The 25,506-nt window shown below is 36.1% G+C and overlaps 1 protein-coding gene across 2 annotated transcripts in view; it reads right to left on the reverse strand.

The window, feature by feature from the left end:
- Positions 1-25,506, reverse strand: part of COMMD10 (COMM domain containing 10) — a 107,761-nt gene that overhangs the window by 81,108 nt on the left and 1,147 nt on the right. For both annotated transcript variants that reach the window (XM_066338517.1, XM_066338518.1), the window contains exons 3-5: positions 23,465-23,575; positions 21,604-21,759; positions 4,429-4,539 (exon numbers count right to left, since the gene is read on the reverse strand). In XM_066338517.1, coding sequence (XP_066194614.1) covers positions 4,429-4,539; positions 21,604-21,759; positions 23,465-23,575 — 378 coding nt within the window. The remainder of the gene's footprint in view (positions 1-4,428; positions 4,540-21,603; positions 21,760-23,464; positions 23,576-25,506) is intronic.

The following is a 25,506-nucleotide window of genomic DNA, read 5'->3' on the forward strand; positions in this document are numbered from 1 at the left end:
CTTCAGAGTCCCAAGAGTTGTACTATGTGTCTGAGAACATTGTCCAAATGCTTCTTGAGCTCTCTCAAGCTTGATGCTGTGACCACTTTCCTGGGGAGCCTGTTCCAGTGCCCAAATACTTGCTGGGTGAACAACCATGACACAGCTTCATGGTGTTCCTTCATGTTCTGTCACTGGTCACCACAGAGAAGAGATCAGTGTCTGCCCCTCCTCTTCCTGTCACAAGGAAGCTCTGGGCTGGCTATGAGATGTCTCCTCAGTCCCTTCTTCCCCTGGCTGAACAGACCAAGCAACCTCAGCTGCAGCTCACGCCACTTCACCTCTACACCTTCACCATCCTTGTTACCCTCTCATGGACACTCTCTAATAACTTAGTATCTATTTTATACTGTGGCACCCCAAACTGCCCCCAGTACTCCAGCTGAGGCTGCCCCAGCTCAGAGCAGAGGGGACAATCCCCTCCCTTGCCCAGCTGTGATGCTGGCCCTGATGCATCCCAGGACACACTTGGCCCTCCTGGCTGCCAGGGCACTGCTGGCTCATGTCCAACTCACCATCAACCCCCACATCACCTTTCACAGTGTTGCTATCCAGCATCTCATTCCTCAGCGTGCCCATATATACAGGGTTGCCCCACCCCAGATGCTGAATCTGGCATTTGTCCTGATTAAAATTAATTTGGTTAGTGATCGCCCATCTCTTTTAATTTGTCACAGTCTCTCATGTGTTACATTCCCCTGTTAAAGCATCTTGATGTTAGGGGAAATAATTTAAAAGGAAATAAAAGCAAATCTGGATAACAGAATTCTAACATGATGTGCCTTTCACCAAAGGTATTACACTGGCAGGTTAAACAAACCAGCACAATTACCAGTTACTTTTTGTCTTGCATTAGCAGACAAAATCCTGCAAAAATTCTTCAAATACATCTATAAAGAAGGAACAAGAGAAGCAAAATACTGATTTTTCACAAGGCATCTCTAAGTACTACTTGTACTGAAAAATAGAGCTCCCCCAAGAAGTTCTTTATCATTAAGAATAAATTCACAAATTAAATAAGGAGAAAGAAAACCAAGAAAAGAGCAAAGACTTCCATAGGAAAAATTGCAATTAGATAACTGAATCTAATAAAATCTGCAGAGTGGATTTACAGAAGAAAATTGGATAACTATCGAGAGACAACACTGGGCAAGAATAATTTATTTATCCTAACGATTTTCAAGCATAAATGGTAACTACAGATCATGTGTGAAAATACACAGAAACAAATACCTTATATAGTAATGTGCCTTACTGGATCCTCTTAATGATGAGTAATAGCAACAACCCTTTAAGAACACACTCCTACTTCTCATATTCCTCTTTGAAGATATTCAGCACCAATTGTGTGACATTTCTGAAGCTCTTCAATCTTTCTACACACTTTGATATTAATTTATTTATTTATATGGCTCTTCCTATGGTTATAGGAAATTATCACAGTTGTTTAAAAAAGTCTGGAATAGACAGCCTAAGGAATTACTGCTGTTAACAGTGGAAAGGAATGTGAGAGGCTGTGTCTATGTGGATAGTTACCAGATTTCAGTAACTAGATACCAGTAAACAGATTTCCAGAGGAAAGAAATATTAAATAAACACAGCACTTCTGGGGATCAGTCTTTGTTTGCAAATTAAAAATCTAAATTAGCAACATAGGTTGTCAGCATTGTTAATTTGTGCTCCTTCTACTGGTCAATTGAACCCAAACCCATAAAAATAATGATACTCTGTACAGAATCTCCAGATTGTCAAGTCGCAGTCAACAGTCCAAAAACCTGAAACCAAATATACTATTAAAAAAACCCTTATAGACAGCTGATATGTTACACATCACTTCCCAAATGTCACCTAAACTCATCAAAATGTCATAAGGGAAGCAAAGGGACATTGCAAACCAAAAATATGTTTCCTATTATACTAGTTTGTTTTATGTGTCTAGTTCATAGATATTTTATTTCCCTCAGATTCTGAGATGCAATTAAACATTTGAAAAAATTAATCATTGTAATAAAACACTGTGAATTGGATTTTTAATTGGAAGCTTCTTTTTTTTTCTTTCTCATAAAAAACATCAGCAGCAACCAAAGCAGCCTGGATCACAGGACTACATGACTACTTGGGCTGGAAGGCTGTGTCTGGCAGCCCACCTGATCCACCCTCCTGCTCACACAGGGGCTCACACAAGCATAATTCCATGTCTGAGTACAAGCAAACAGCAAATCTGTTACAAAAACCAGTAAAAAACAGTTTAATAAAAATCATGAGCTCTGATCACAATTCAAGCTAGTCATAAGCAGTGTATTTCCTGGCAAATGCAAATATCACTAGCAGCTTGAACCACCTGAAAGAACTAAAGGGCACCTTACTTTTGCATTTCGATAGATTTATTCCTCTGGGACTCTGCATTTCATCTGAAGCTGAAAAAATGCACTCTATAAGTATTTATACAGCATATTTCTTTTTATTTCTCAACATACAAGCAACATCCATATAGCCACAGATATTATGATTACCTCTCCTGGAGAGACAATTTAAATACTAATTTTAAATGTCATCTTGTGAATAAGAACTGTTTAAATGTTCTTTAAGTAGTGTGATTTGTAGTAAACACTAATGTAATAGTATAATTAATTTTAGTTAGCAAAACTGAAAATAATAGCCTGTTTCATTTACCTTGCTCAGAATGGTTTTTTATTAATAGGCTTTATTTTTTATATACACAAGAGAAACTTCTGTTGTCATATACAGATTAGAAATGTAAACACTTAAACACTTCCCACAATGACTGATTTCAGAACTAAGTATTATCTCAAAGAAAGCAAAGAGCCAGCATGACAAACAGCACTACTGCCCCCTAATGAGCCCGACCATGAAAGCTCCCCTGTAACAGCATTTTGTCTTCAAGTCATTAAATTCATGAATTATGAAAAAGAAAAGTGAAAAAATTATACAATCATTAGGAATTTATACTTTAAACTCACACCACATTTCATACAAAAGGCACATGCATAATTTTGTAGAGGAAAAGGTATCTAGTAGCCATGATTTTCAGATACAATACTTAATGCACCAAGAGATCACAGAGATGCATGATACACCAGAAAAATTGCCCACACTAAGCAAATATTAGTGCGTCTCATGTACTAGGATGTAATCCTGTTGTGATCTTCACATCACCCCAGATTTTCAAATGTGGAGTGACAGTCTGTACTGTCTGTACTGTGAACATCAGTTTTCTTGCTGCACTCTTTTATCTAAATGCCCACCACAAGTATATTCTAGGCTTAAAATTACTGCCAAGTAATTCTATCTTGGTATCTAAACATGTCCACAAAAAGAAGCCAGAGAGGAAACAACAGAAAAATTCTCTTTGTACAGGAAACAGAAGAACTTTCTGTCTTACATGAAAGTGATATTTTTCCCTCTATATTTTTAATAGTTTTGCCTTAAGAACTGAACCTGTATTCAATGTTCACCAATGCACATTTGGCATAAAATTTAGTCCAGTTCCTGTATCTGCAGCAATGAAATGCTGAAAAAATACAACTGCTGCAAGTCTTAGTGAGAAGATGTGTACTCTTTTATTTCACCATAAATCAGAAATTTCACTCACATTAGTAAAATTACTGTGAATTCAATGCAATGCTAAAGCATCACTGATTTCTGATTTCTCCCCTCAAACTCCTTATACTGTATTTTTCATAGGTAAACATTCTGACAGATACCACAGACTAAAGACTTCAATTTCCATTAGCAAATAAGGTTAAAAACAAATCATATGTCTCATTTGAAACAGAGAACAGAGACAGAGACAAAGACAGATTTTATTAACAAAAAATTATGTTCTTTAGTGAATTTGGGTTCTGATATGCCACCAAGTCATTAAAGTCCTTGAACTTAAGACTCTACCTTAAAACCTCCAAATACTGGCTTTCTGTGGCTTCACGTAGTGTCATCATTCATATAAATACATCATTAGCACAGAAAGATTGGAAGTGATGAGCAATGTCTTACATAACTATACACATGGTAGAAGGCTGCAACCTGCTATGTATTAAAAGCATAAGAACTACAATCATATGCTATGTGATAAAAATAAACGCTCTACAAAAACATTCTAGAGGCCTAAAATAACCATATTCCTGATTTCTCCTGATTTGGATTTACAGTCCAAAGAGCTGGTAAGACAGGTCTCAGTCTACTGAATATCTATGCTATTGTATCAGTATTTCACAATTCCAAGTGTTTACTATAAACTTTACAAAATAAAAAACCAAAAATAATTACAAAAACAACAACAATTAAAGAGTTCCAATGGATGCCTGTTATAGAACATTATCATAAGGCCATCACTACAACTTATTCCAAATCTGCACTTTTATTTCTTACCTTTGAATCTTCACTGCTCACTCCCAGCTCTAGCACAGCTTGAGGAGACTTCAGCTTTGCTTGCATGGACTCTGCCATTTGAAGATTAAGCTGCCATCCAATTGTTTCAAGCTATAAAACACAAGTTTAGATGACAATCAGATGGTACAGAAGCACTGAAGTCAACTTTCAAAACTGCCAGTGGTCTGTGTCAGTGAACACAGTGTCACACTTTACAAATGCTGAGCATTTGTATACAATGCATTTCCCTCAAATTATCCTGGACTCCAAAGCAGATTTACTTTTCTCTTGTCAAAATCATGATTCAAACTGTCTACAACCACTCAAATAAAGCAACTTCTTACATCTCAGATTTGATACACCCAATCCATAAAACACAACTATGGATTCAGAATAGTTTAGCTTCCTCTTCTTGTGGCAGTTTATCTGCAAAGCTGCAGATTCAATTTCACTTTTTTTTTCACTTTTAGGGAAGAGAAAAAAAAACCAAAAACCAATAAATACTAAACCACCAAAAAATGGTAATTTCTTAATTCACAGATCTACTCATCTGTCTTACACCATACACAGATCTTAATGACAAAAATAATTCTGCTTTTTTAATCATTAATGCTGAAAGGACGAAACCCAGGTAAGCATGTGAGCAACAGAATTTTTAATAGAAAATTTTTAAAAAATACATTTCAAATCCTTTTTTTCATCTTTAATCTGAAGTAATATTCAAGCATTATTAAGGTACTGATCATGCACAAATGAAGTACACAACAACAGAATCACAAGACTTCCACAAAATGATCTTCCTGGCCTTAGTGAATAAAAGGAAGTCGAAATACAAAGTCTTGCCACCTGTCAAGAAAATTTATGCACAAATTGTTTTTAATCTAGAGCCTTCCCTCTTCTAGTAAATATTGTGGCTAACTTGGTAAAAGTGGAAGTGTGCCATATCTTGGTTAATCTCTTGCCAATCTAACAGTGAAATTCAGCTAAAATCATAAACTGAATAAAGCCACGCCAAAGGCCTCGTATTGTCAACAGCAATACATGGCATGCATCCTACAATGACACTAATCTCTAGATGAAAGATAGGAAAGGATGGCAAAAGCTTCTTCCATGGACACACCTCAAAGACAAAACTTCCAAAATTTCTTGCAGCTACACAATTTACACTTACATACTAATGTATGTTACACTGCATTTATCTGTATGCCAGATACAAACACTGGCCATCACATAACTATGCATACCAGAAGGAAAACTATGTATCATGACATATCTTAACCACCAAGGCCAGTACCAGACAGTTAAGGAGTTTAGTCAAGGCCACAGTTAAGGGAAAGACACCATCTCCTACTGACTTTGCGTGCAGCTGTAGGAACAGGACAGTAGGAAGAGCTTCAGCAGGTCAGCCTGCAATCTGCCAGCTGCTCTGCAATCAATGCATCATTCAAACTTCAATTTGTTGTAAAAATAAGGAGGGTTACATTTAATCAAATCCATGAAAGCACGCAGACCACCCAAAGGAGTGAAGATGTTCCAGGTCTGGTGTCTCATTTTGAGCATATCTTTAATAACAGCAGGCCCACAGTCTATGAGGTAGAAGATTCCTTAAAGAAAAGTTACATAACTTATAAAAACAGATTAATTTTTAATCATAATTCTGCTTTCATTTTCTCTAACTTGATTGTATCTTGTTTTTTGAAAATAATATTGCATAGCCCATCCTAACTTGTAATCCCTGACAGAAAGGACTTTCTATCAGCTACTTAAACAGTTTATTACTGTAGTATGGAAACCAAACCTTAGACAGGATAGCAGGTTACCCAAGATCATAAAACAAGGCCACTAGAGACAAAAACAATATCCAAAGGAGCCTGACTTTTATGACTTTTCTGAAGCTGTTAAATACTTTGTGAGGCATGAAGAACAAACCACCATAAGAAAAAGAAATTCAAGTTTGTGTTTTCTAATTTACTTTCAATACACATTTATTCAAGAATACTGTAGAGGGCTCGGAACAAATATAATACTCGTGGCAGCACACTCACCTGAGTTTATAGATGAAGAGCAGCTGTAACTCTTGTTTTATATTGCTTTACCTTAAAAATTACTTTGTTTTCCCATACAATTAATGTCTGTTTTCTACTTTAAACACAGAATATGTTTATGTCATATGGATAAGAATAAGTTTTAATTAACAGATAGCATGATGCCTAAGGCATCAAAATGGTCCATTTTCTTGAAAGAAAAATTGTTGTGTTTGTTTACTTAGAAGAAACTCAACATCCTGCAATGTCAATTAATCTTTTGAGAGTAGTGACATGTTCTGCATGGCATTTGTGTCAAGGCAAAGTACTTGTTAGTCACAAGTGGTACATACTTCAGGGCAGTTTTTTTCAAATATGAAAGGACTATAAAATTATTTTTACTTCTAGTATATAACTTGTTACAGAAAAAAGAATGATGGAAGAACAATACCAGAATCTGTGATATACTAACTGAAAAGCACTTACTGAGGCAGAGGAAAACTATTTCTCCATGCCTAGCATGAAAACAAAGCTGTGTTTTTAGCTATTGTAGACCTTTAGCTTCTTTTCACAATTTCTTATCAGGAAGCTACTTTGTCACTGCAACACTAAACACTGTTGAAAATATACTGTTTATTGCTGTAAATTCTTACTGATATCTCTGGCACTTATTTAACTTCAAGGTTATGTTTAGAAAAAAAATATAACAATTAGCAAACAGGTGCAAGCTGGAAAAAAATTAAGGGAAATAAACACAGGTACTAAACAAAAGCAGCAGTAAGAAAGTACGAAAATGCTTCAGATGTGTTCCATGAACCCTCTGGGAAATAAGTCAGGGCAACAAAAATATGAGGAAGCTTTCAACCCCTGTAAACCTTCAGTTCTTGCGTCCATCTTGTTTCATTCAGGCTTCTGAAGAGATGACCATGGCACTCAGGACCAACAGACAGGGAAGAACTCACACACCTCTCCCTTCCAGCACCCACTCAGCACCAGCTGTAGAAGAGGTAAGGTGACATTGCCTGCTGAACCAGCTCTGTACTCCCTCACACACACTGTTCTCAGTGGCCACCCACAGATGTCCCAGGGCAGATCCACAGTAGAAAGCAGCTAGTTCCCCTAGTATAAGAAGATTTGACTCTTCAACTCAAGATGACCAGCACCTTAACATAAAAAAATCACCTCTGGTCTGTCTGGGATGCCACAGTAATTTTGTTCCAGTGTAAAACATCAGATTTTCCAACCCAAGCCCTGTCCAGCAGACTGTTTTCAATGCTAAATGATAGAGTGTTGTATTTTACACAGTAAGACAAGATCATTGCCAATCTAACATAACTATGGTAAAACATCTGGGTGAAAGTCACTCTCTTGAGAAAGCCCAGTGCACTGAATGTCAAGGCAGCCTTTACAGCTGATATAAACCTCAAACACAATCTTCAGCTAAACCAAGGTTCACACAGTCAAAATTAACACTCACAGAATCCACCATTTCTCTTACAGCCCAGTGTGTTTTCACACACTCTTTTGTCTCTTCCCAGCATATCTTCACCACAGTTCCTTACTTCTACTTTCTGCTGCCCATAAACTTTATTACAAATTAAACCTAAACCGAGAAGAAATTCAAGTCCGTCAAGCAGGACAAGTTTCTATATTAGTTGTCAAAATTACTTCTCTCAACTACACAGATGTATTTATTTTACACTCTTCAATGAGAAATCAAGTAAATTTTCTTTGGCAAAGAAATTCAGGCTAATCATCTTAACCACACAAGAACCAGGTTATTAGACTAAGAATGAAGAACAACAACTTTGAGAAGGAAAGCAGAACAAATGTCAATAACAGGCATGTTGCATGGCTCTAACCTGAAAGAGAAAGGACAGAGCCCAAGTGAACAAGAACCTGACGCTAAAAAATGGTTGGCAAGTATTTAATTTGAAGAAACAAAATAAGGAGAAGTATTGTGAAACAGGGACAATGAAGTAGAACAGAATTTCAGAAAATATGTACTCACCTAAAATTTCTTACCTAATACCTCCAACTTTAGTGAAACTGCTGAAGCAGGATCGAGTATTTTTAAAAGATGACAGAAAAAAGGGGCTTAAATACTCAGTCAATACCAGATGAGGAAAAGGGGGTATTTTTCAGTTGGTCTTGGCTGATAAACTGAGATCACACCTCCTGTCTGTCTCCACACCCATAAAGACTGGAAGTTTTTCATTTTAAAGCAGAAAACTGGAATCTTCATGTGAATTACCTGATTCCAGAAGAGTCGTAACAAATCACCACAGAATCTACAGAAGATTAGTATTGTATGGCTCTCAGAAGTCACTGATGCAGCAGCTTACTTCTTTCCACAGTGCCAGCAGTATGCCATAATACCATGCAAACCATGGTTTCTTAGCCGTGATTTGGGACCTTAGAAAGCACAAATATGGCACCATGTTTGTCCCTTAGAAAGCACTTTAAGCACAGATTCACAGAAAGTAAGAGCAACAATGAGTTGCTCAGCTCAGCAATGAACCTGCAAGAACTACACTATGGAAATACTGCTTGGACACATAAAATCAACAGCACTGAGGTTTTTATAACCATCAGGCATTTAGACAGTTATGAGACAGCCCAGTTACCTTACAGGTCAAATTTAACCTGTTGTGAAGACCTAATTGTTTTGTTCAGATTCTTGTTCTCCATTTTCTTGGTAAGATTTGCTGCTTTCAGAACACCTAGCTTTTACTAAATAGAGTAAAATGTTCTATTCAGAAAATATACTTGATTCAAAATATGTGGACAATTAATCAGAATTACAGGCTAAATGCTACTTAACAATCTGCTACATATAACCTGGCTACAGGAAAGAGTATGAAGATCCTGTCATATCCAGTATTGGGCTCTCTGCCAAGCAAATGACTGTGAGCATTTCTACAGGCAGAGCGATTAGCAGTTAGCAAAGAGCAAGAAAAATGCTCAAAACCAGTGTTTCCTCTTGAAATCTAAAAAGAGAGAAAAACACAGTTCTGGGCTGAACTGGTTAAGAAGCCTGGTGGGCAAGAGATGCAGAAGCAATTCTAAACTAGCAGCAAGTGTCCTGTAGTTTTATGCTCATGAAGGACAATAGGTTATGAAAGCCCTGGATGGGAAAGGAACATATACCATAAGCAAACTAACATAACCAATTTGTAGAAGTCTACTACTAGTACAATAACAAATGTTTTCACTATAGCTTAAATGTAACTGGTAAATAAAAGTGATAACACTACCTATAACTGTAATCTTTGAAAATCAACTGTATAATACAGTTTTTCAACAGTATTACTTCAATTCAGTATCTCATCCACTGTCAACATGCTATGGTTTAGTTCATCTGCTTGAACTTTTTAAAGCAACAAATCTCCCTTTTTAGGTAGCAAAAGATTACCACAAAGCTGCTAAGGAACTGCTAAAGCCTTCTAACTGAGGAGAATTTTAAAGCAAACTGAGCTTGTGGCCCACAGTCAGAATTAAAAGCCAGTAACATGAGCACAAATGAGAATAAATCCTACCATTCCTTCTGCAAATTCAAATCTTGGCAGAAAACTAAGTGCTTCTAATCATAGAACAGTTTGCGTTGAAGGAATCTTAACAATCATCTAGTTCCAATTCCCCTCTCCTCCACACATGTGGACAACTTCCACTAGACCAGGTTAAGAAGAGCCACATCCAGCCTGGCCTCTAACGCTTTGAGGGACAGAGTATCCGTAGCTCCTCTGGGCCACATATTGCTGCGCCTCACCACCCTCACAGTAATAAATTTCTTCCTAACATCTAAACTAAACCTACCCTTTTTTCAGTTTTCAGATGTTTCCCTTCATTCTATCACTACATCCCTGAGTAAAAAGTTCTTCTCCAGCTCTCTTGTAGGGTCAACCCCTTCTGGCACTGGTGGTGCTCGACTAACATGGACAACCCTCTTTTTGGTTGCCAGCAGCTTTCTATGGCACAGAACACTTCTGTAGACTTGCATAGCTAAGAAATAACATACAGGGCTCCTGACTTTATACTCAAAGATCAACTTCAGGGGAGTTTAAGTGCATCTAGTTACTTCCATTCTCAAACAGCCTGATTAATTTGAGGACAAGCTGAAGCAATAAAATTGACTTCATTTTTTCTGAGCTTTTTAGAAACTGCATAATGGAAATAGAATGCCAATAACTTCTTACTGGCTCATTTTTTTACAGGTACCAGAGAAAACAATCTTCCATTAGTCTTAAGCCTAACAAACTACTACACATAAAGTAAGTCAGTTACAGCAACACAGAAATTAGTGTCATGCTCCACTGGCATATAGATCCACCCCTTTGATTTTCAAATAATTTAATCCTTATTTTGAGAGAGCATTTAGTTCAAAATGATCTGGTATTTGTGTTAACTTCAGTGTTAATGAACATCAGATTATGCTTTTCATAGCCTGAGAAAGAAATTGACACGCTTGAAGCTCTTTCTATTAAAAACATCATAATGAACAAGTGCATGGTACTATTTTTCAAAGTTACAGTCTCCTTATCTATTTCTACTACATGTGGTGTATCTGTAAGAGCATGTATCAGTTTACACACAGCACCTACTCTTGGAGGTAAGTTCAGCTTCACCACATAAATGCTGGCTGCTCCCTACTTAAGAGGCTATCTTAATTCATAGTTAAAAGTAAATATTGACATCTTAAGATCGCAAAGTCTAACCACCTACTATTTTAGTGTTAAGGATGAGTACATAATACTGTAGAAGAGTGCACAGAAGGGAGATGAAAACCCAACCTTCAGCCTATTCTTGAGGAAGCAGATTTCTCACAGCTGAAGAAAAAAGGAACTACCCTTTAATAGCCCCAGTGTGAGCAAAAACTATACCATAAAAATAAAGCCTGTCAAACTGAAAAAGTGCACTACAAAATGTCACTGCTTGCAGTACTGAGGAAAATTAACAACTCAGTGTCTCTGTCCACATATACCTTAGCACGGTACCTATAGCATCCCAAATACAATAAGTACAGAAAGAGAGAAATTACATCTTATTTTAACAAATTAAATCAGAATTTTGTCATTTTATCTCAGATATTAACTCATTCACTTCAGTTATTTTTCCCTCTAATTTGAGCGGAATGGCCCAACTTTATGAATTAAACATTTCCTGGAATAATTGAAAGAGCTGTTTACGTAATTTAAGCCATTCATACTATCTTAACTGAAACTGTTATGAACAGTAAAGAGATAATAGGGTATGAAAGATATCCTCAGGAAATCTTTTTCTCATATTATTAGAGCAGTACATATCACACTGATAACAAAACTTTTTAAAATGTTTTCCACTCAACAAGATACTTTGAGAAAATAAATAATCCTCAGTGTAAGAAATTTTCTAGTGCAGTTCTTCCACTTGTATTTTTTTGGTTGCTCTAAGCAAATAACCTAGAGGTAATGAGAAGAGCCATCCTTTCACTCAGTTTAATTCTTGAAAGAGTGACTACCATACTTAGTTCCTGCACTGAAGACAAAATATGCCTTCTACAAAATTCATTGTAGAAAATAAAAACCAAAATACTCATGTTCAAAGTTCACAGAGCTCTTCCCCTCATTTTTCAATAACTAATTAGAAAAAAATACACTAAGTCACAGTTAAATAAATAATTTTCACTTAAAATACATTAAAACTATACATGCATGTTGCAATACCAACTGTCAGTTTTCTATGATAGGAGAAGACTAAATGTGTATTACATATGTTAAAAAAATTTGGTCTACAATGCATTACTCTAACTTCCTATCTGTGTAATCACAACAGCATAAAACTAGAGGAAACCATTTATTCTTCTCTCTAAAATCTACAGCCGGAGGTGTATTTTTACACTTTCTATCAGCAAACTCAGCACTCCAGAATCATAAATCAAAATTATAGAAATGAAAATATAAATTTTGCCTGCTGTGGTGATGAAAATAATTTAAGAATGATTTAATCATGACAAAACATGCCTGCTTATGAACTCCTTCAAAAACTCTCTCCAGCTCAAGAAAACAGTTTTACTGCATGAGAGACAGCAGCAGGACATAGCCAAAGGTGCATTCAATATAGAAAATAAATATTAAAACAGAAAAAAAGAGGCAAATTTTTAAGAGAAGGCAATGATTGACAGGCAAAATTTGCCAATCACCACAGGTAGGATCTTCATCACAGAAATAATCTGTCATCAGGAAGAGTGTGTTTCTTTTAAGGTAAGCCCTAGATCAAACACCAGTTTTCCCCTGATGTGAAACTTAAGCATTGTGAGCATGGGAGATGACTGCACAAACACATTGATTTCTATTCTCCATTGCTCCATTGTTCTTACTGACTTCAGTTGGACTCAGGTGACATGAACATCTTTGAAGGAAGTTCTGGATGCTGCAGCTTCTTTTCAGCAGGTCTTGCTGCAACAATTGCTCCATAGGTGAGCAATGCAGCAGTGAAACACCTGGGTTTTCATATGGTTGCATGAAATTTCTGACTGCAATCCTTTACCATATTTTTAACAGCAATAGTAAAACATTTCTATTTTTTTAACAGAAAATAGAAAATAAAGTATGCAGTAGTTAAAAATCTGTCCCTCTACTGGACAAACTTACTCAACTTCAATGCAATTCAGTAACTCCATTTCATAAATGGGTTACTGAAGCATTTTGCAATTTCAGCAAGAAGTACTCTTTATTGACAGGTTTAAAAATTGTCACATTAATATTTTATCTGTATACATGTATTACAAACTAAGTGACTAGCATCTTCAGCTGTCAGTATTATGCAAATCTTCAAATTAAACACAAGATTGGGAGTAGTCCCCATAAAAATAGCATGTAACTACCAACAAAACTGTAGGTACAACCACTCACACATGTAACAGATTCAATACAATTGGCTGAAGATTTTTATGAACTACAAGTCTGTAGTTATAGTCGGTCAACACATCTGCACAGCCAAGTTAAGCAGAAGTGGCATAGTCTACAGTGACTCATTAAATTTTTAAGACTGGACATAGAAAATGTAATGATATTTTTGCTGTTTCTCAGTCATGACGGTAAAAGAAAGTATGAATCACTGGATGGATCCTATCTAGACACAACACTAGAATGCAATGTCAAACTAGACTGCCTTAATCTTGTAGATACTGTGAGACCATCAGCAAACAGGCAAACAAACAAACAAAGGAAAGGAGGAACTAGGAACTATGTTTTTCACCATTAGAGAAGAATAACTAGAAATAACGGTCCTTATTTCAACTATTATTACAAAGTTGTAGTATAAAGGCAAGGTAAGAGCTGGTCTTGGCTAGGCAGACAGACAATGAATTTACAGAATCATGTAAAATATTGATCAAATGGATCACAATTCCCGGGGAGGAAGAAAAGCATCTCAGCCTCAAAAAAAGGCAATGTTAGGACCAATAGACCGAAAACATGTTAGGTCAAAGACTCTGTCAAGTGATTAAACCAAGCAAGACAGAGGCACTGAATGTGAAGGATCTTCACTAATGTGAACAAACACATCCTGTTTGCCATGCAGCTCTTGGACCCCTCAGCATAACTTTCCCAAATAACAATAGTAACTTAAGAAAGCAGCAAAAAAATTAAAATGAAGAGTAGTAAGTTTTTTAACTCTATAAGCTGTTTGTTTCAGCTTGTACTTAATGCTAGAAAAAGCAATACAAACAAAACAAAGAGCCAGTATCTCACTCACCTCTCAGAGAACGCATTAAGAGCATATTAAAAATAGAAGACACTAAGATTTAACTCTAAAAGGAAAATACGCACAAATTATGCACCTAAATTCACCTTACTAGCAAATACTTAAATTTAACTAGAGTCATCATTGAGACTAGGTGGTGGTTAATTTCTTCTGGTTTCCCATTTTTACCTTCAAGGATAAAATAATTTTTCTCTTCAGCAAAATTTACTTAGCATGCATACCAAGAAAAGCAGTGTTTTCAGATTTCTCTGTTCAATATTCACATCAAACCCCCTCACCTCTTTAACTTTGGAGATCAAGAAAAAGACATACTCCAAAAAGAACCAGTATGCTTCAAAAGGAAAGATAACAAACAAATAACATGACATGAAATTGGTAGAGTAAGACTACTGCTAAGCTGCACAACTTCAAGAGACTGCATTAAAGACACTGCAAGTTTTCCTCTTTAACTGGTTTTTACTGATAAACAGCCAGCTTGAAAGCAAACAGAAAGAGACTCTATGACAAACATTAGAAACAGTATTTCGGTTTCAAAAACTGTAGCATTTAGGGGTTCACTGTGCAAAATTTAAACGTCCTGTTGTGCTCTGTTTATGCCAAATTTGTGGGCACAAAGTTGCAGTAAAAATGCACCAGTCTATGACCACTTTTATAAGTCATGGCTGACTGGTGTTTTTATCTAGCAGAAAATATAACAAGACCCAACAGAGGAAATATTAAGTTGGAGAGTTTTTAATTAGAGATAAGGCAAGCACTTTTAGTAACCATAAAAAAAATCCGGAAGTTACCTGTCATTTCAAGCCTTGAAATCACAACCAAACCCCTATTCCAGAAGCCCTTTTACATATTGAGGACAAATTATGGTTTGTATTATACAGGAAGTTACACAGGACGAGGAGAATACTCATTTTTACAACCTTTTAAAATGCTCTTTTGCATGCAGAAACAGAAAAAAACTTACAGATCTTTCTAAACATTTTCAAAATGCACTTTCTTCTAACATTTGTAACTTATATTTTCTTGGCAGAAGACAGAAGAGGGCAAGGATAGGAAGCAACTCATTAAAAAATTCTTAAGTAGTAGTACCTAAAAACTGCAAACAATTAAAATTCCTACTAACAAAGCTGAGTAAAAGAGTAAGACTCATTTGTGCTGTAGCAGGTAATTAAAATAATCTTACTAGGTATAAAAAACTGTGGGTTTACTTTGTATTTTATCATTTGCAGTCTCTTTGTCTCTGTGAGTGTATTAGCATCACATAATGCAAGCTAGTTCACACTTCGCTGTGACAATGCCCGTAGGTAAAATACTGTTTTTGTGACCTCAGCTTGTCACTGTAAGAATGATTAGTTGATCACACACTAACAAGAAACTGTAAAATTCTCTCTTATCGTTTGAGCTGTATTCCTCCTTATTTTGCATTCTTCCGTTATCAGAAAAAAAAATTCTGCCATGACATACAGAGCACAGCAATTCCCTCATTTTTTTTGGCATAACCACACGATGCATGTGTTTCAGGGTATTTCTGTAGATGTGCCAGCATTTAGCAGAATTTATGCTTGAATTTAGCATATTAACATTACATATACACCCATTATCAAGAAGGCCAGTTTCTGAGAAAATCACTTTCAGAGTTTTTTTCCCATATGGCTTCAAATACGCACTCAAGATACAGAACTGACAGCTCTGTCAAGAATTTTAGGTACATAACTTCACTAGTTGCATTCCCACGCATCATTATATTAAGCAATGCTGTCTGAAAGCTATAAAAAACTCCTTTTGCTTGGCAACATAGGACTTTTATCTTTTTCATATATTTTAAAAATACCCTGAATAGTTTTCCAAAACTAGAAAGCTATGAAGACTTCACTTGATCTGCCTCTAAAAGAGAGATTTGTGCAGAATACAGAAAACATACAGAGAACATAATATTAGGGGGAAGAGAAGTGGAGAAAAGCAACAAAACTGATGTAAAACTGCCATGAGAATTCAGAATGAATCCTATCAAAAATTTAGCTCTTCTTTGCAAGGAGAAAAAAAAATTAATCTGATCAGTGTGTCCTCACTTCTAAACTTATACACTACCAAGAAAAGACTTAAAAACTGGATCAGATTGATATCAAACTATTATCACTGGCCTGTCATTCTAAAGGCCAGATAAAGAATGTGTTCAAAGGAAAAAATCATACAAATACCATAATCTTAATTAACTATGATTGTATTATCATCAGCAGAAATAATAAAGGCACTGCCATATGAGTAAGGACCAGAGAACCAATTAATGCAGCAGCAGAATATACATAATTAATAACTCTGTGCAGCTGAAGGCTGCCCAATAATTCAGCAAAGAAAAATGAAAAGACGAAATGAGAAATAGTATTAAAGAGTACAGCTTTATTTTAACTCCACAGTTTTTATTAATTTCTCAAGTCAATAACATCTCTATCTACTAAGCAGTCTGCACAAAAAATTTCAAAAACCTATGTTCAAAAAAGAATAGTTTTTCTCAAACAATTAGAAATAGTGTTCAATATGCCACACAAAACTTCACCTCAAGTATTATAGGAAATACTTGTTCTGCTGTTCTAACAAACACAATCTGACTCGTCATCCTAATGAAGTTATCAACCAGCACACTACCACCTACACCTTTTGCACAGAACTGACAGACCCAGAAACCAGAATACTACTTTTTAACAACTTGTACTTTGCAGGCAAGAAAACAATCTGGTTTAAGAAAACAAACATGTCAATACAGACTAATTATCTGTAAGAAATTATTTTGCATAAGAACTAGTGGTCTTGAGTCCAAACCTAAACACTTCTGCAAGCCAAAAGACACACTGGCCTACTCTTAAAAATGGCAGAAGTCAGTTTTTTAAGCTTTATTATGAAATAACAAACTTGGACAGTCAGTTACCCACTAGTTTTGACCATAAGATAATCAATCCCACAGGTTTCAATGTTTTCTTAATGTCTAAACCATACCCCCGACAAAATAAACCCTAAAATTGTCTGCTATTTCTTATTGTTTTGAAACAGAAATGGAAGATTACTGCCCAGTCCTTCTTGTGTACACAACAGAAAATACTGTACTGTCAGCATTTGGATACCTCAGTAACAGACAACCTCTAAGTACCACGTGTCAGGAAAGATTTAGAATTATTCTGCCATACAGATTTTAATAAAAAACAATATAAAATTTTAGAAATATCTTTCCTAGTTATTTCATAAACTCTGTCTTGTGAGTGCGTGCAGGGGACACTGTGTTTGTGTTGGAACAGAACTATCAAGACCTCAGTAATGCTTATCATGACCCTAATTCTGCACTTGGATCCACACAAGCAATCCCTTTACACACCCACTAAAGCTGCTGTAAAGAAAACTCAGAGTTACTGATGTGCAGGAAGCACACGGTAAGTGAAATTACAGAAGAATCACATATGTTCTAAATTCTGAATTCATATGTAGTGTTGCATACCATCTCAACAGTCAGCAAAAGTCCCTACCAAACATGCAGTGATAACCAAAAAGCCCTATTTTTAAAAGAATATGAAAGAGAAAAGAAAAAACAACCAACAACTAGCATTCATCAATGTACAGAGTGGTTTGGATTGGAAGGGGCTCTGAAAATCATCTAGTGTAACTCCCCTACCATGGGCTAGGAACATCTTAATCATTAGATCATGATTAGATCATGATCATGGGTCCATCGATGCCCCATCCAATCTTTTGAACACTTCCAATGACAGGGCATCCACAACCTCTCTGGGCAACCTGCTGCAGTGTCTCACCATCTTCATCAAGAATTTCTTTGTTTAAATCCAATCTAAACCCATAATCCTTCCGTTTAAAACCATTGCCCCTTGTCCCGACCACTGGTAGACATGCCCTGGTAAAACATCTTCTCCATCTTTCTTGTAAGCCCCCTTTAAGTACTAAATGGCTACAACGATGTTTCTCTGGAGCTTTCTCTTCTGCAGGTTGAACAACCCCTACTCTCAGTCTGTCTTCACAGTAAAAGTATTCCTGCCCTTGCATCACTTCAGTGGCCCTCCTGTGGACCCATTTCAACAGATCTGAGTCTGTCTCATGCTGGGGGCCCTTCAGCCAGCGCCTCACACAATACTCCAGGTAAGGTCTGAGAAGAGCTGAGAGGAGTGGTTGGTACACCAAAGGGTTGTGTTGCCTCCACTGGAACACTGGAGAAATGGTCTGACAGTTCTTCTCATGAAGTTCAACAAGAGGAAGTGAAATGTCCTGCACTGGAGAGGACATGCACCAGTACCAGCTGGAAAAAAGCCATGTGACAAAGTACCTGAGGCTCCTGGTAGACACCAAGTCAAACCATGAACCATCCTGGGCTGCTCTAGGAAGAGTACTGCCCACAGGCTGAGGAAAATGATCCTTCCCTGCACTCAACAATGGTGAGGCCTTACCTGGAGTAGCATAATCAGTGTTGGGCTCCACAGTATGAGAGTCATGTAGGTACTGGAAAGGACACCATGATGATGAAGGGATAGGAGCTCCTCATATATGAGAAGAAGCCACAAGAGAGCTTTTCAACTCCCTGTGTGAAGGGAAGTTATATAGACTGAGCCAGGCTCTTTACAGCGATGCCCAGTAACAGGACAAGTGGCAACAGGCATGAACTAAAACATGGGAGGCTCTCTCTGAACACAGGAAAACATTTAGGCACTTCCAAGGGTGGCTAAGAACTGATAAAAGGTGCCCAGGAAGGTTGTGGAATCTGCATCCTTACAGATGTTTGGGTGCTGTCTAGATATGGTCCTGAGCAACTCAGGACCTGGTTTAGATGTCCCTGCTTGAGCAGAGGGGGTGCATCAGACACGCTCCTGAGGTTCCTCCCAGCTTCAACTATTCTGTGATTATGTTGCTGTAACTTGTGATAATATGTCATTCTTTTTCTGTACAAAATATTGCTTCTGGAAGAGAAGTGAACAATGTAAACTGGGAATTCATATATGGCCATGTGAACTAGCACTGATATAGAAGACATATTCATAGGATCAATTGTTTAATATGTTACACCCATATTTACATGTTGAAGAGTGTATGAATAATTCAATACATATCTCTTTGTACAAAAAAAGTAAGTTAATATAATCTCTAAATCAATATAAATACCTAATTTATATATCTAATCTAATAAAAACAATCACCTTCTGTAAGTACTTCTCAGAATTATAAACCTTTTTTTACCTTCAATTGAAGGGGTGATGATGAACATTTACAGAAAATTGCCTAGTACAGCAATGTACCTCAAGAGAATATTTTGCTCACCATTTTTGAAGGTAATACAGAAAATACATGCAGATTTGTAATTACTCACAATATTGAATGAAACAGTGTAGACACCTACTGCACTTCTAAGACATTACAAAGAGATTCAGAAGATTACAGGGACACAGGAAGTTGTTCTTCCATCACAATGCAATTTTAAAAACATTTTACTTCTTGCTAGCAGAATAAATTCTTTATCCAGCGATCAGTTTTGTGAACTTAATCTTTAAGAAAATTCTCACGAACTTCAAGTCTACAGGAGTAATATTTCAGAGACTTTCAAAACAAACTGAGAAAGCAAATCATATTTCAACTCGAATTACACTCAAACTGATACTCAACCTGTTATCTGGGCAAAAAGGCAGGAGGAAAAATGGTGGTTTAAGCATATGTAGGGGCACACATCTGTATTTAAACCTACTTCCACACTAAAAAAAGCAAGTAAATGGCACCACAATATTTTCGCAGTTGCTTTCCTCCAAGCTCAATTAAAACTGCAGATTAAAACTTCATTATATGGGATGCAATATAGTAGGAAACCACCACTCCATTAACAGATGGTGCTGAATTTAGAAGGCATAAAACAGAAACATTGTATGTTACAGAGCTCACAAAACTCGAGACAAGTAACAGAGTAATGCCATTCCCAAACCAGGCACCAGAATGACCACAGGTATGTATGGTACAAACTGGAAATGAAAGACGATGAAAGGCGTTTTTATTAGTTTCTCATATGCTGAGGAGTCAGTGGTAAAATAAGTATTACTGGGGAGTCTGCCTGAAGAAAATTTTTAAAGATATCTGTTTTGCAGGCTGTCTTCAGAACTGCCTTCCATTCTGCACATACACCTTGTATGTTGAAAAGTTTACCTTACAATCTTTATTTCACTAGGTTTTCAAATCACTTACCTCCTTCAATGGACAGTCATATCTGGCTCTATACATACTGTACCACTAAACCATTTAAACTTTGGGACTTGTACACTTTGCATTGCTAACATTATTTAAAAAAAAAGAAACCCAAGATATCATGCTGATTTTTTTTTTGCATACTTACACTATCAGTCACTTACTCTCTAAGATTCATGAGTTATTATAATTTTGCATATCAGAATTCTGTAAGTTTTGCGCCTAAAATTACAGTTTCACAAAGGATCAAGTTTAAATACTTTGAAAAAATCAACTGTGATGCAATTCAGAGTCTCTAATATCTGTTCCATAGATATATCTCCTCTTCTCAAAATGTGAATTTTACACCTAAGTGAAATTCTAGATTTATTTAGGAGCAAGCAGGCTGATAGAAATTATATTGTTCTAGTTCTTTCAGTGCATCATGTATACTTAATATACACAACTTATTTTCTATGTTTCTCTTACTCACCAAACCATTAATTAACAAACTGAATTTATCCCAACAAGATATAAAGCAATGATAAGAATAAAGTAAGAATAATTGAATCGTGTTTCAGAATTCTTTCTAAAAATTTGATCCTGGCTGACACTGGTGTGTTCTATATACAATTCCTTATGCATTTGAAGAGTTATTATGAATCAACAAAATTATGTAATTATACCTTCTCATAGATAGAGACATCTATGTCTAAATATACAATGAGACTTCCACAGTATACAGCAAGTTTTAATTGGCAATATACACATAGGAAGCAAGATTATACTCCATTGTAGAAAAACACCACAAAATTGTAATATATCACAAAATTGACTATGCAGCTTACAAAATCAGAGATTTTGTAATCAGAGTTGGCAGGAGCTCAGATACAAGTGCAGAGAATGACCAGCCTGATGAGCTCGTCACCACCAACGCTCATGAACACATTGTCCCCCGGCCATGTCATAAAGCCTGGTCACACACAGTATGCGGGTTGCTAATAATGCATAAATAGCCGGGTTACAGCAGTTACAGCACCTCAGCTAACATGTAGCATCTCTTTATCACAACAGAATTCAACCTGATCAAATGTATCTAGTACCTGTAACTGACCAAGTACCTTGTCACAAGCTATGCACCTTAGTTTAACCTGCTTGCTTTAAACTGAACTAATAAAACTTCATTCTCTCTCAGAAGAAAAACAACACACATTACCTTCTGAGGCGTCAAAACCCTCTGCCTGAACTTTTCAATCATATCTTGACCTGCAGTCGCCCATGCACTAGCAAATGCCTCTGCTTTGTCTTGATCCAGGTGAATGCTTTGTAGCTGCTGTTGCAATGAAGCAGGCTTCAAACTGTGATACACTGCCTGTTGAAGGAAAAATCACTGCTAAGTGCTGTTCTATAAGTCATAGCAGACATGTTCTAGCACAAATGGCCACTGTGGTCACACAAGATTTTTCTACAAACTCCATTAGGGGAATTATATGCATCCTGTTCATCTTAACCTTCTTACTCGTTAGACAGAAAACTGTAACTATCTCAAAATGCAGGCTTACAAATTATGCTTCTCAAGATAGACAACTACAAAAAAAGTAGACACAAGCCAGATTTGAGTATATGTACATGTTTCCACTGTACACAATGGCAAAGCAGCTATATAAAGAAAAAAGATGGGCTTTGAAGACAATTGTAACCATCAAGAACGGAGAACTTTTCCAAATTCACACTATTCAAACAAACCCAAACATGGAGGTAATATTCTGAAAAACCAAGAATAGTTTGCCTAAACTGAGTGAGTTACCTCCCACTAGCATCAATTTTTTTGTGAAGACACTCTATATGGATCTTCTCTATGAAAAGAGCACTGTGGCACCACCAGGTCAGGTTAAAAAAGGAAACAACATATGCGGCAAAGACTGTATGGCAGTTTTTTTACCTATAATGCCTCCAGACTAAAGGGCTGTTAAAACAGCTATTATCTGACAGAATAAGCAGCTGCTCCAAGAAGCACAGCTATCAGCAGGAAAACAAAGAGTTCTCATACAATATGTAGTCCATCTGGGACTCTCCTTTTTTTGGCAGATATTAATATTCTTCCCTCTTTTTTTTTTTAATGCAAAAGAAGCAAGAAGATAATTAACTGTTTTTCCTGTTCCTCTTCAATAATTGTAATATAAATTGAGCAGTCTGAGGCAATCAGGACGAGGCAGTAAACAGGTAATTCTGTTTTGCCGAGAAGAAATTAAAATTCCAGTCTGGAGGTGACCTCGGGTTTCATTTTGATTTTTTTTTTTTTGCTGGATGGGAGCCAGGAGGAGAACTGTTTATTCCTAATGAAGTGGAATGTGTTAATTAAGTGAACTGATCATAAATTGACAGGTGTAAGAAAGGAGCCAATTTAAGTCCATCAAAAGACCATAACTATGCATGCCCTCTGCACAAGATTCCACTTTATACATTTGCACGAAATGGATGGTTAACATCATCAGCTTAACAATTTTTAAAACAGTTACCATATTTACCAGGTAACACAACAGCTCCTCAGCTTTAGTAGTAATCAGAGAACCTTCCCTGTTTACAAGGACACTGCACCATGCAGTAATCCCCTCCTCCAAATACTCCAGCTACATTAGTTGTACCTGTTCACCTCAGTACAGACTGCTTCTGTGCATGAAAATTTTCTGTAACTGACTCTTAAAATAACTTAAACTCAGTAATATTGTCTAGGATTTTCCTCACAAGAACTTACAAAATGCATGTTTCGCTTGATACAATGAATAAGAGATAATACCATATCTCATAGTTACTAAGAGTTCCCCTGGAGTCATGCAGACCTCACTTCTAGTATTAATATTTACATTCGCTAAAAAAACACGGCACAAAGGCACCTAGTTCCATCCAAATCTGAAAGGTATGAAACAAAAAGCAGTTAAATCATAACCCCAAAATATAGAGAATATATCACAGATATCTTTTCACTAATTCCTTTTTAACTTCGCTGTCCTCTTTTTGAAATCTATAGCTGGGTAAAAAAATGCATTTATCAATGCCTATTGGTGGAAACAAAATACCTGTTCCAAAATGAATGATATAGTTTCAAGAATCAGATGAAGATCCTGTTTTTCCAATGAAAAAGCTATTTGAAGCTTTTCTTCCTCCTCTTCACTGAATGTACTTTCAACCTGAAACACAAAAACAGTTAGTCCTGGCATTTCATTTAAGGACCAAGAACATACTTATCAAAATAAAAACTTTCTCCTCACCTTCATAAACACAGTGGCTATCCAGTTGTTTCTAAATAGAAATCACAAAGCAAATGCAATTCCTCTCATTGAAAATCAAAATTAAAAGCCAACATATATCACAGGATTACCCGACATACATTAGAAGAAAAAGCTTTCTCTTTGTACCTCACAGACCTACAGAAATATTCTTCTTTCAATGATCATATCTCCAACAACCTTACATAAATAAAAATAAGGCAAGTACATTACTTGAAGTGTATTACTTAAATCACACCCCAGAAAACAGAAGGCAAAACTGTAATTAAGTTAGTTATGTATGGTTCTTCCATTCTGAGTATCTTTCTAAAAACCACCCATGCAGTTGCAAAGGAAACAAAAGTCTAATGTATATTTTGAAAGTCAAATTTGAATCTATAGCCTACTGTGTTACTGAAGACAATTGAGAATGTGCTGTACTTTTAAAATACAGCAGCTGTACTTACTATACTACAGGAAATTACACAGTATTTTAAAATGTAGATTTTGCCTTCTTTTCAAAACCAGTTACTAACAAACATCCCATTTAGATCACTTAGTAATCCAAAATTGCAAAGCTAGACAAACAAAACAATTTAGCTATCCAAATAGAAAAAATAAGGCAAATATACAAAACTTTCAATGATCACAACGTTTAAAACGAGAGTATCAAAATGGAAACATTATTTGAATCATTAATTGTTAAAAGGAAACACAGAGAACTTCACTGCACACAGAACACACAGAACTTCATTGCCTTAACAAAGTAGTTCTGCTTTGTCAGTTTCAAGCTTCCAGCAATTTAACTAATTATTTAGTTACGTACTTAAGAAAGTAAAATTATTAATGAGATTGAGTGGGCTGAATTACAATAACCACTCACTTCAGCTCATGGAAATGCCAACTAAAACTGAAGAGCTACTAAAATGCTACGGAGTAGTAAAAAGAACAAACCAAAAGTTGGTGAAACATTCCAGTTACCAAAGAGTTAATATCCATACAAAACAACTCAGAAAACTCTCTGCAATATCAGCAGCATCCAAGCTAGTGATGCTTATAGGGAAAAAAACAACCAACCAGCAGTTGAACCAAATGAATCCTTACATTCTCACACTTATAATCTTTAATATATTTGCATTTTTTGCATGCTGCTCCTGTAATATTTTATCATTTAGTCTATATGTATGTGTATACAGAAAACAAATTTCGTATTTGTTTTTATATTTTTTTCTTAACACAAAACAATGGAATGAACAAAATCTGACACTGTGAGACAATGAAACTAACAAAATAATTTCTGGTTTATGATTCGTTTTACAGTTTCCTGTGCAATATTTCATACAGAGTTTAGAGTTAGTCTACATTTAACATTTGAGCACTGTGAAATGAAACTGACTACTGATTTACTTTTCCTGTTTTTTTGGGTTTTTTTTTAATTCTGCAATCAAAAACTTCTTCTGCAAAGATGACAAAAACACTCGTGAAAATCTCTGCATTTCACTTTTATCCTCAATTCCACAGGTGTCTTTAGTTGATGGACATTCACAAATGTAGAAAAATAAATAAAACACCCATTTAGTGTTTCCTTTGTGTTGTAAAAAGTGGAATATGTAACATTTTCTTAAGAAAGGATGTTCTCTGATGGTTGATCTTTGTACACGTTCAAGCCTAATCAATAAGAAAGGTGATTTAACCCATGAAACAGAGAGCAGCTAACAAGCTCTAATGATACGCAGGTTTTAGAAAGTCAAATTACTTGTTGGAAGAATTGCCTTGTTAAGTTTATGGCTTGACATACATCAGTGAACTCAGACCTAGGGAAAGGTTAACAAAATTTGGGAATATTTTATCCA

This window comes from Sylvia atricapilla, chromosome Z (assembly GCF_009819655.1).
Source record: "Sylvia atricapilla isolate bSylAtr1 chromosome Z, bSylAtr1.pri, whole genome shotgun sequence".
In the NCBI taxonomy this organism is placed as follows: domain Eukaryota; kingdom Metazoa; phylum Chordata; class Aves; order Passeriformes; family Sylviidae; genus Sylvia; species Sylvia atricapilla.